This window comes from Carcharodon carcharias, chromosome 6 (assembly GCF_017639515.1).
Source record: "Carcharodon carcharias isolate sCarCar2 chromosome 6, sCarCar2.pri, whole genome shotgun sequence".
Classification (NCBI taxonomy): Eukaryota; Metazoa; Chordata; class Chondrichthyes; order Lamniformes; family Lamnidae; genus Carcharodon; species Carcharodon carcharias.
Window position 1 is genome coordinate 154,569,443 of NC_054472.1, and position 13,034 is coordinate 154,582,476.

General features: G+C 44.5%; 1 protein-coding gene across 1 annotated transcript in view; it reads left to right on the top strand.

The window, feature by feature from the left end:
• tg (thyroglobulin) overlaps positions 1 to 13,034 on the top strand; it is a 463,025-nt gene that overhangs the window by 102,977 nt on the left and 347,014 nt on the right. Inside the window, exon 21 of the mRNA XM_041189302.1 lies at positions 9,824 to 9,973. Coding sequence (XP_041045236.1) covers positions 9,824 to 9,973 — 150 coding nt within the window. The remainder of the gene's footprint in view (positions 1 to 9,823; positions 9,974 to 13,034) is intronic.

The window sequence follows — 13,034 nt, forward strand, 5'->3', positions numbered from 1 at the left end:
TCACACATGGCCCACCCCAACCAGAGTGGGACATTGCAGGGCTCCAGTGTCTTCTTACCCCGCTGCTGCCGAACACTCATACAAAGATGCTCGGCCTATCCCCATTCCTCCCATCCCCTTGGTCAAATGCTGCCTACCTCACCTTAGGCACCGCATGGTCTAACCCTCCATAGCAAGGAGGCACAAGCACATGGAGCACAGAGGGCAACAGATCAATCGGTGCTACACCACCTTGAAGCTTCCTTCCCAGCATGTCATCACCCTGACTTTGACATGTCCTGGAGTTCCAGCACTGCGCCTAGGTGCAGCTCCTCCAGGTTGCCCCCAAACAGTAATGTAGTTCTCAGTGTACCACATGCTGAGGGTGCATAACCCAGCTCTATGCCACCCTCAGGGTGACCTCAACATGGGCAATATCTGCTTGCCCACCCAGCGAAGGATACATGCCATCAACGATTCAATGCAGTCACTGCACTCAGACTTGGGAGGGTGGGGGGGGGCATCGGGGGGAAACCTGCTGGGTTAAATGCCCAATGCCAACATGATACTCACCCTTCCTGAGCGCAACAAATCATTGAAGCGCTTGCGACACTGGATCCACGTGCGTTGCACCACATTGCGGGAGCTCACTCCCTCCGCCACCTCCTTGCAGGCACTTTTGGTCATGTGGAAAGGTCTCCTCCTCCCACCCTGGGGTACGAGGAACTCCCGCTGTGCTATCACCTCCTCAAGGAGGGCAGCAAGGCAATCATCTGAAAAACATGGGGCACAGTGCCCCACTCCCCTACCCTCTTGTCTGGCTGCTCACCAGCAGCACTCTAGGGAGCCCTTCCACTGGCCATGATTCTCAGCTTTTGAAAGGCTGCAGCAACTTTTTAAAACGAGCCACAGGGTCGCCATTGGATCCGGTGGTCATTGCAGTCCCACTGCCGCCTGCCCACTCCCGCTGTCCTCGGGAGCCACGATTCTCGCTGGGCAGGCCTTAATTGACCCGCGCATGGAAAATGGCGGTGCGGACCCTATTGCAGGCAGCGGTCCAGTCCGCGCCCGCCTGCCCAAAGCCGCTCCCACTCCGCCCAGCCAACAGGCAAAAAATTCTGCCCTATCAAGGCTGGCAATGCAGGTTAGCACTATTGGAGGTGAACATTTTTCCTTTCATCTCGATGTAAAAGATCCCATTGTAGTATTGAAAGAGCAGGGATTTTCCCTGGCATTCTAGCCAACACTTAACCCTTAACCAGCACTTACAACAGAATGGTAATTGTTTTGTTGTTGATTGTGGGACCTTGCTGTGCACATGTTAGCTGCCATATGTTTCTTACATTACAACAGTGTCTGTACTTTATAGAGTACTTCATTGTTTATGAGAGCTGTTATACAATTAAAAGTTTTTCTTTCTTTCTTATCAAGATTCAGTTTGTCTCTTTCCTTAAGAACCTTGCAAACTTCAATATTATCTCTTCTTGCCCGACAGTCTCCTCCTCTCCAGAATAAACAATTCCAGGCTCCTTGATATCACTTTTTTTGGCTCAAGATAGAATTAAAGCAGTCTGGACAAATTCAGCCAGTTCTAAAAAACAAAACTACCCCTGAATTAGAACTAATTTTCATTATGTTGGCTGACGGATGGTTGGTGTGAGAGACATGCCGCACTGATTCAGTACAGGATGCTCTTCTTAAGTTGGAACTTACTTTAATTGCTCTTATAACTGATCTTGCTGCTAAAGCTGAAGGTCCAAATGGGAAAAATGTTCACTGGCAAGGCTCAACTTTAGCAGAAATAAATTAACACAAAAATGCCTCCTTTGCAAAGCCTATGCACCTTCTGTTTACAGACTCCAATGATTTAATATTATTGCAGGCACTCCAAAGGGGATTGGGAGGGGGAAAGAAATTATTGTTTTTCTTACACACATGCAATTCCAAGCTTCCAATGTTAGGAGCTCCCAGATCGGGGAGAACCAGATCCAGAAAGAAATTTCTTCTACCCAACAATTAACCTCAGCTCAACTCAGAAGCGCATAGCCTATTGTATCACGGGAGGCAGTTGTGTGGTGGTAATGTCACTGGACTCAGAACCCAGAGGCCCAGGCTAATGCTTTGGGGAACATGGATTCTAATAACAACATGGCAGCCACTGGAACTTAAATTCAGTTAATAAATTTGGACTTGAAAGCTATCGTCAGTAATGGTGACCAAGAAAGCATCATCGATTGTCGTAAAAACTGATCTGGTTCAAGGAAAGGAAATTTGTTGTCCTTTCCTAGTTTGGCCTACATGTGGTTCCAGATGCACAGCAATGTGGTTGACTCTTAACTGTCCTCTGAAATGGTGGAACAAGCCACTCAGTTCAAGGGCAATTAGGGAAGGGAGTGGGAGTATCCAGTTGTTGCGGTCCATGTAGGTAGCAGCGACATAGGTAGAACTAGGAAAGAGGTTCTGCACAGCAGAGAGTATGAGGAGCTAGGCACGAAATTAAAAAGCAGAATTTCAAAGGTAATAATCTCTGGATTACCTGAGCCACGTGCAAATTGGCGTAGGGTACATAAAATTAGAGAGATGAATGGGTCTTTTTCTGAATGGCAAGCTGTAACTCGTGGGGTGCCACAGGGTTCAGTCTTTGGGCCCCAACTATTTACAATCGATATTAATGACTTGGATTCAGGGATAGAAAGTACTATAGCTAAATTTTCAGATGACACCAAAATAGGTGGGAAAGTAAGTTGCAATGAAGAAATTTACAAATGAATATGGACAGGCTTAGGTGAATGGGCCAAAATTTGACAGGTGGAGTTTAACGTGGATAAGTGTGAGGTTATCCATTTTGGTCAGAAGAATAAAAAGGCGACTTATTATTTAAATGGAGAGAAACTTCAGAATGCTTAAGTGCAGAGGGATCCGGGTGTCCTCGTGCATGAATTGCTGAAAGCTAGTAAGCCGGTACAGCATGTAATAAGGAAGGCAAATGGAATTTTGGCATTTATTGCTAAAGGAATAGAGTATAAAAATAGGAAAGTGTTGTTGCAACTGTACAAGGCCTTGGTGAGACCGCACCTGGAGTACTGTGCACAGTTTTGGTCCCCTTACTTCAGGAAGGATGTAGTTGCATTGGAGGCGGTTGAGAGGAGGTTCACTAGATTGATTCCAGAAATGCGGGGCTTGTCTTATGAGGAGAGATTGAGCAGTTTAGGCCTATACTCGCTAGAGTTTAGAAGGATGAAAGGAGATCTAATTGAGATATATAAGACGCTAAAGGGGATAGACAAAGTAGTCGTGGAGGGGATGTTTCCCCTTCCGGGGCATTCTAGAATGAGAGGCCATGGTTTTAGGCTAAGGGGATTTAAATCAGAGATGAGGTGGAATTATTTTTCTCAAAGGGTCGGGAATCTGTGGAATTCACTACCTCAGAGTGCAGTGGATGCCAGGATGCTGAATAAATTTAAAGAGGAGATAGACAAATTTTTAATTAGTAATGGGTTGAAAGGTTATGGGGAGAGGCAGGAAATTGTAGTTGAGACCGAAATGAGATCAGCCATGATCGTATTGAATGGCGGGGCAGGCTTGAGGGGCTGAATTGCCTACTCCTGCTCCTAGTCCTTATGTTCTTATGTTCTTGAAAATGTGGTTCTAAGATTGGTGTGGGAGAAGTGGGTTCCAGTTCTTAGCACACTAGCATCAGTACTGCGAAAAATAGAGGCTGTATCACTGGGACTGTCTATGCCTGAACCATGCTGGGGCCAGTGTTCTAGCAAGCCGCATAACTAGGGAAGTAGAGAGGGCTTTAAACTAAATTGTGTAAGCAAAGGATCAAATTTGGGAAGATGTGGAAACTCAAAGAGTAGAGAAAAGTCAAGAGAGAAAAGTATTACTGTAGAAATGATAAATAGCTCATGACCAGAAGGGACAGAGAGTACAGGGAGCACAAATCTAAGAGTAAATCAGAAGATAAGGCTAGCGGTTGCAAAAATAATAAAAGGGCAAAAATAAAGGCTCTGTAGCATTCGAAACAAAACAGATGAACTGAGAGTGCAAATAGAAATAAATAAGTACGATCTGATAGCCATTACAGAGACTTGGCTGCAGGATGACATAGATTGGGACCTGAATGTTCAAGGGTATTTGACATTTAGGAAGGACAGAAAGCTAAGAAAAAGTGGAGGGTAGCTCTGTTAATTATGATGGTATTAGCACATTAGACAAGGATGATGTAAGTTCAGGAAACCAGGACGTGGAAACAGTTTGGGTAGAGATGAGAAATAATAAAGGCAAGAAGTCACTTGTGGGAGTGATGTACAGGCCCCCTATCAGTAAGCATACAGTAGGATGGGCTATAAAAGAAGAGATAATGGGGGATTTTAATTTGCATATAGACTGCAAAAATCAGATGGGCAAAGATACCCTAGATGAGGAGTTCATAGAATATTTTCAGGATAGCTTCATAGAACAGAATGTTCTGGCACCAACCAGACAGCAGGCTATTCTAGGCCTGGTATTGTGCAATGAGATGGTATTAACTGATGACCTCACAGTGAAGGTGCCTCTAGTAGCAGTGATCATAATATGATTAAGGGAGAAAAGAGTGGTTCCAAGATTCATATTTTAAACTTAAATAAGGGCAATTATGAGTGCATGAAAGCCAGCTAAAGTGAACAGGCAAATTAGATTATGGGATATGTCAATAAGATGCAGTGGCTTAGCAATAACAGCACTTGCTTAGCAGTAACCTGCTCACTGACGCTCAGTTTGGGTTCCACCAAGGTCACTCAGCTCCTGACCTCATTGCAGCCTTGGTTCAAACATGGACAAAAGAGCTGAACTCTAGAGGTGAGGTGAGAGTGACAGCCCTTGACATTGGGGGGAGGGAGTGGCATAGTGGTATTGTCACTGGACTAGTATTTCAGAGACCCAGGGTAATGCTCTGGGGACGCGACTTCGAATACCACCACGGCAGATGGTGGAATTTGAATTTGATAAAAATTTGGAATTTTATAACCACAAAACCCTTGCCGATTGTTGTAAAAACCCATCTGGTTCGCTAATGTCCTTTAGGGAAGGAAATCTGCTGTCCTTACCTGGTGTGGCCTACATGTGACTCCACACCCACAGCAACGTGGTTGATTCTTAACTTCTCTCTGAACAAGGGCAACTAGGGATGGGCAATAAATGCTGGCCTAGCCAGTGGCACCACATCCCATGAACGAATAATAATAAAAAAAATTAAGGCAGCATTTGACCGAGTGTGGCATCAGTGAACCCTAGCAAAACTGGAGTCAATGTGAATCAGGGGGAAAACTCTCTCTTGGTTGGAATCATACTTAGCATAAAGGAAGATGGTTGTGGTTGTTGGAGATCAGTCATCTCAGCTCCAGGACATCACTGCAGGAGCTCCTAAGGGTAGTGTCCTAGCTATTCCTTAGGATAGTGCCCCAGTTGAAGATAGTTGGCCCTAGTGTTCTAGGGCCAACCATCTTCAGCTGCTTCATCAATGACCTTCCTTCAATCATAAGGTCAGAGTGAGGATGTTTGCTGATTGCATAATGCTCAGCACCATTCATGACTCCTCAGATACTGAAGCAGTTCATGTCCAAATTCGGCAAGACCTGGACAATATTCAGGCTTGGGCTGACAAGTAACAAGTAACATATGCGACACATAAGTGCCAGGCAATGACCACCTCCAACAAGAGAGAATCTAACCATCACACCTTGACATTCAATGACATCGTCATCACTGAATCCCCCACTATCAACATCCTGGGGGTTACCATTGACCAGAATATGAACTGGACTAGCCATATAAATACTGTGGCTACAAAAGCAGCTCAGAGGCCAGGAACCTTGCGATGACTAACTCACCTCCTGACTCCCCAAAGCCTGTCCACCATCTACAAGGCACAAGTCAGGAGTGTGATGGAATACTCTCCACTTGCCTGGATGAGGGCAGCTCCAACAACATTCAAGAAGCTTGACACCATCCAGGACAAAGCAGCCCACTTGATTGGCACCAGTATCACAAATATTCACTCCCTCGACCACCGATGTACAGTAGCAGCAGTGTGTACCATCTACAAGATGCACTGCAAGAACTTACTAAGGCTCCTTAGACAGCACCTTCCAAACCCACAACCACTACCATCTAGAAGGATAAGGGCAGCAGATACGTGGGAACACCGCCACCTGGAAGTTCCCCTCCAAGCCACTCACCATTCTGACTTGGAAACCAATAACCATTCTTTCACAGTCGCTAGTTTACAATCTTGGAACTCCCTCCCGAACAGCACTATGGGTGTACCTACACCACAGGGACTGCAGCAGTTTGAGTAGGCAGCTCACCGCCACCTTATTAAGGGCAACTAGGGTTGGGCAATAAATGCTGGCCTAGCCAGCGATGCCCACTTTCCGTCAATGAAAAAAAGTTTTTAAAAATTAAGAAAAGGTTATTGCGAAAAATAAAAGCTCATGACGTGAGAGCAACATATTGGCATTGATATTAGATTGGCTAGCTAAGAGGAATCAGAGGGTGGGCATAAATGGGTCTTTTTTTGGTTGGCAAGATGTAACAAGTGCTGCGCAACAGGGATCAGTGCTGGGGCCTCATCTATTTGAATGAAGTGACTGAAGGTATGGTTGCTAAATTTGCTGACAACACGAATTGGTAGAGTAGTAAGAAGTGAAGAGGACACAAGGGTGGAATTTTACAGTCCTGTTACAGTGGGGGAGTGGTCAAAAAATGCGGCGAGCCATTCAAAAGTTCATTGACTTCAGCAGGACCAGAAAATCCCACCAGTGGGAGAGGCCGTAAAATTCCACCCAAAGAGGCTACAAAGGGTTATGGATAGATTAAGTGAGTGGGAAAAGACCTGGAAAATGGAGTATAATGTGGGAAAATGTGAAATTGCCCATTTTGGAAGGAAAAATAAAAAAGAAGCATATTATCTAAGCGGTGAGAGATTGCAGAGCTCTGAGGTGCAGAAGGATCTATGGACCTAGTGCACGAATTGTAAAAGGTTAATATGCAGGGGCAGCAAGTAATTAGGAAAGCTAATAGAATGTTATCATTTATTGCAAGGTGAACTGAATACAAAAGTAGGGAGGTTATGCTTCTGGGCTTTGGTGAGACCACATCTGGAGTGCAGTGTACAGTATTGGACTTATTATTTAAGGAAGGATGTAACTGCATTGTAAGCAGTTCAGAGGTTTACTAGGCTAATACCTGGATTGGGCAGATTGTCTTATGAGGAAAGGTTGGACATTCTAGGCTTGTCACCACTGGAATTAAGAAGAGTAAGAGGCGACTTGATTGAAACATATGAAATCCTTAGGTGTCTGGACAGGATTGATGTGGAGAGGTTGCTTCCTCTAGTAGGAGAATTTATACTCGGGGGAGAATTCTCCCCCCGTTGGAGGGGGTTGAGCGGGAGCGGGTGCTGGCGGTCATGCAGCCGCTCACCACTCGCGATCGGCAGCGCGCTGCCATTTTACATGGGTGGGCCAATTAAAGCCCGCCCAGCATTATGCGCACCCGGAAGCCGAGTCTTGGTAGGCCGAGTCGGGGCCTGCACTCTTTCAGAGCGCAGAAATCTCCCTGAGGTCACAGAGCTGCCTCAGGGAGATTACTTTGATTTTTAAAAATTTTAATAAAGGTAAAAAAAAATTTAAAGACATATCCCCTCATGTGACACGCGCCCCGCTCACTGGCCCGAAGGTTCTGGCTGAGGAATTACTGTTTAAAAATAAGGGATCACCCATTTAGGACAGGGATAAGGCGAAATATTTTCCCTGAGTATTGTGAGCCTTTGAAACTCTCTTCCTCAAAGGGCAATGAAAGCAGAATATTTGAATATGTTTAAGGCAGAAGTAGATAGATTCTTGATAAGCAAGGGGGTGAAAGGTTGTCAGGTGCAGGCAGGAATGTGGAGTTGGGATTACACTTAGATCAGCCCTGACTTTATTGAATAGCGGAGCAGGCTTGAAGGCCTGAGTGGCCTACTCCTGCTCCTAATTCATATGTTCGTGTGCCTTTATGTATAAATTCTGGCCTTGCCAGTGATGCCATCATTCCAGGAACAAATAAAAGTATATAATTAGCATTAAACCCAGTTTGTGTGCCCAGTGAGATAATGTAGAGAGAGGTTTATTCTGTATGTAATCCACATCATACCTGACCTGTCAGCACTCAGTGAGAGTGTAGAGGGAGGTTTATTCTGTATATAGCACTCAGTGAGCGAGTGGAGAGGGGGGTTTATTCTGTATATAGCACTCTAAGAGAGTGTAGAGGGAGGTTTATTCTGTATATAATCCACATCGTACCTGACCTGTCAACACTCAGTGAGAGAGTGTGGAGGGAGGTTTATTCTGTATGTGATCCACATCATACCTCACCTGTCAGCACTCAGTGAGAGAGTGTGGAGGGAGGTTTATTTTGTATATAATCCACATCATATCTGACCTGTCAGCACTCAGTGAGAGAGTGTAGAGGGAGGTTTATTCTGTATGTAATCCACATCATACCTGACCTGTCAGCACTTAGTGAGAGAATGTAGAGGGAGGTTTATTCTGTATATAATCCACATCATACCTGACCTGTCAGCACTCAGTGAGAGAGTATGGAGGGAGGTTTATTCTGCATATAGCACTCAGTGAGAGAGTGTAGAGGGGGGGTTTATTCTGTATATAGCACTCAGTGAGAGAGTGTAGAGGGGGGGTTTATTCTGTATATAGCACTCAGTGAGAGAGTGTAGAGGGAGGTTTATTCTGTATATAATCCACATCATACCTGACCTGTCAGCACTCAGTGAGAGAGTATGGAGGGAGGTTTATTCTGCATATAGCACTCAGTGAGAGAGTGTGGAGGGGGGGTTTATTCTGTATATAGCACTCAGTGAGAGAGTGTAGAGGGGGGGTTTATTCTGTATATAGCACTCAGTGAGAGACTGTAGAGGGAGGTTTATTCTGTATATAATCCACATCATACCTGACCTGTCAGCACTCAGTGAGAGAGTATGGAGGGAGGTTTATTCTGCATATAGCACTCAGTGAGAGAGTGTAGAGGGGGGGTTTATTCTGTATATAGCACTCAGTGAGAGAGTGTAGAGGGGGGGTTTATTCTGTATATAGCACTCAGTGAGAGAGTGTAGAGGGAGGTTTATTCTGTATATAATCCACATCATACCTGACCTGTCAGCACTTAGTGAGAGAATGTAGAGGGAGGTTTATTCTGTATATAATCCACATCATACCTGACCTGTCAGCACTCAGTGAGAGAGTATGGAGGGAGGTTTATTCTGCATATAGCACTCAGTGAGAGAGTGTGGAGGGGGGGTTTATTCTGTATATAGCACTCAGTGAGAGAGTGTAGAGGGGGGGTTTATTCTGTATATAGCACTCAGTGAGAGAGTGTAGAGGGAGGTTTATTCTGTATATAATCCACATCATACCTGACCTGTCAGCACTCAGTGAGAGAGTATGGAGGGAGGTTTATTCTGCATATAGCACTCAGTGAGAGAGTGTGGAGGGGGGGTTTATTCTGTATATAGCACTCAGTGAGAGAGTGTAGAGGGGGGGTTTATTCTGTATATAGCACTCAGTGAGAGAGTGTAGAGGGAGGTTTATTCTGTATATAATCCACATCATACCTGACCTGTCAGCACTCAGTGAGAGAGTGTAGAGGGGCATTTGATGTGTATGTGACCTTTGAGCAAAATATTTGAAAAATGGCATCCTTGACCTTGAGTACAAAATAACCATCAGTGAATAATTTAATATTTCCATTTTTGTTTTTATTCTGAAAACAGATGAATAATTGTGGTCCTTTCCTTTCATAGTTGTGTGCCCAGCTGGCAGCTTTTCTCAGGGTGGCAGCTGTATTCTGTGTTCACATGGATTTTATCAGGAAGCCACAGAAAGCTTCAAGTGCAGCAAATGCCCAGCAGGAAAAAAGACGCTATCTCCTGGAGCTTTTTCAGCCCACCTCTGTACGTATTTTATGTCAATCTATTTTGAATATATTTTATCTTTTCTACTTCGCTGCCTTACCACCAAGCCTTTCCCTATGATCTCTCTCCTGCTCCATCATCTGATCTCTCCACCCTGCACTCCCCACCCTGTCACCAATCCCACCCCACCTCTGCAGGAGCCTCTGTTCTCTCTCCCCATTAGCTGCTGATCTCTCTCCCAGCCACACTTACTTCAGATCACATCCCTCGCCCCAGCCTTCAATCTCTTCCTCCATCACAAATGGCCTCCAATCTTTCCTACCCTCAACCCATTCAACACAATGTCAACCTCTCTCCCTGACCTGGCCTCTGATATCTTTATTCATCTCCCTTACATTCCTGGCCTCCTAGAGTATTTTTATGATAGTCAAAATATTTCATTCAAAAAACCTGGTAAAGAAGGAAAATAATGAAAAAACAAGCTTTCACACAGCACCTTCTATCATGTTCCATAGTACTTCACATCCAAAGTGTAGTCACTGTTGTAATGCCAGCAAACACTGTACTGTAAAACAAAAACAGAATTACCTGGAAAAACTCAGCAGGTCTGGCAGCATCGGTGGAGAAGAAAAGAGTTGACGTTTCGAGTCCTCATGACCCTTCGACAGAACTTGAGTTCGAGTCCAAGAAAGAGTTGAAATATAAGCTGGTTTAAGGTGTGTGTGTGGGTGGGGTGGGGGGGTGGGTGGGGGGTGGGGGGGGGGGGTGGCAGAGAGAGAGAGAGAAGTAGAGGGGGGTTAGTGTGGTTGTAGGGACAAAACTGTACTATACCTAATTTATACACATCAAACAGCAGTGAGATCAGTGTGCAGATAATCTGTGTTGGTTGAGGGCTACATGTTAGGCAGTCAAAAATACTGAAGAATGTATGTGCCAGATGAGCTGTTTAATTGTCCTTTTTCAAGTTCTGTTGTTGACAAATCTGGAACCAATCTACAGGAAGGACGCTGGTATAAATTGCTAATGGCTTAAAAATTGGGAGCAGGACCCAATCATCTGGTGTTTTGGTCTGTAGCCACACAGATTACAATCTGCCTTCCCCAGCCATCAAAGAACAGCAGTAATGAATCCCCTGTATGGTTGTTTATCTTAGCTGTGGAAATGTGGCATGATCAGCATGTAACATCCAACAGTTGCAGACTCTGATTTATTTTTCAAGATCTTTTCCCTGAATGTTTTTCTTTTGTACCATTCTTTTCTCCAGAAGGTAAGGAATCATTTTGCATTTCCCTTTCAAAAAACCGTTAGCATTCTGATTGGACATGGGGCAGAGTTTTACGGTTGGTGTGCGGGCATGTGCCTGACATACCCGAGCGTAATACGACGCACAATGACATAATGTGACATGCCTCCTGACATCATCGCGCACTCACGCAATATTTTGCTTGGTGGGTGCGCGCCAGAGTCGGCTGCACACCCGCCGATGATTGAAAGGCCTATTAAGGCCATTAACGAGCTAAATTAAATCAAATTAACGCTGCCTGTCCAACCTTACATTGGCGGGAAGACGAAAATCCCAAGCAGCCTTTACATTTTTTAGGAAACCTCATCCACGAACGGGATGAGGTTTCCTAAAGCAAATAAACATTAACTGAAAACTTTTATTTCTGAATTAAAAACATGTCCCAGCTCATGTGGCAGACTAACATGAGGGGACATGTTTTTAAAAATTGCTTACTGTCTTTAATAATTTTTTTACAAAGCTCTTCAACCTCCCTGAGGCAGCTCCACGCCTCAGGGAGATTGAAGCTCTCTTTCGTGTGCATGCGCGAACTATGTTCCAGGCCCGCTCTTCTTCCTCCCCCCGCCTGTACAGATAGCGCTGAGCACTGCCGCTTGCGATCCATGCAGGGCGGGTCTTAATTGGCCCACCCATGAGAAACCACGGAGCGGAACTGATTGCGGGCAGCAGTCGGCTTCCTGACTCGCCCCCGCCCCCCCTCCCCCCAACTCCCAGATCCTGCTGAGCCCGCCCGACGAGGGAAAAATTCTGGCCATGGTTCTAGTGGCATTCCAGAACAAATTCTTCTGACTTTGTACAGTTAAGTTTATCTTGTTTGTTTAGAAAATATGGAATCTTGTGGCTTTATTCTCTTAGCAGATGTTTTGGATCTCAAACTTTGTCTACTTTAAATAAAAAGATACTGGTCCCTAACCAGATCTTACCAAACATTTGGGGATCTGGTCCAGGATCATAATAAATACAAATATAACAGAACTTATGAACCTAGACATTACTGTTGACATTTTGTTAATGAGCATTATGGCATTTAATGCAGGTCCTGAAACAAAAACATAAAATGCTGGAAAAACTCAGCAGGGCTGACAACATCTATGGAGAGAGAAACAGAATTGACGTTTTGAGTCCATATGACCTTTCTTCAGAGCTAAAGAGAAGTAGAAATGTGATGAAATTTATACTGTTTAAGTTGGGTGGAACAGGTGGAGCTGGATAGAAGGCCAGCGATAGGTGGGGGCAAAGGAGCAATTGACAAAGATGTCATGAACAAAAGGACAAAGGCAGTGTTTCTCTCTCCACAGATGCTGGCAGATCTGCTGTGCTTTTCCAGCATTTTCTGTTTTTTTTTCAGATTTCCAGTATCTGCAGAATTTTGCTCTTATCTTAATGCAGGTCCTGGACTGTTTGTTCAATTTAAGTATCCCTAAAATCGCAGACAGAGGATTTGTGATACAAATGTGGTCTATCACCAACAATAATGTCTAGATTAAACATGTGTAGCAACCAATAAAGACCATCTAAGCTCATTCATTTTTGATAGCCAACCTCACTAAGTAGAATGATACCTGAACATCAAGGGTTAGGCTACAAGGAGAGGTTAAACAAACTGATGTTGTATCCAATGGGATTTGGAAGGTTAAGGGATCATTTGAATTTTTCAAAATTTAAGGGGAACAGACCGAGCAGGTTGGGAGAAACTATTTCTATTGGTTAAGAAGTCTAAGATGAGGGGACATGGTCTATTAGAGGCAAACTTTCAGGAGTGAAATTAAGGAACACTGCTTTATGCAAAGAGTAATA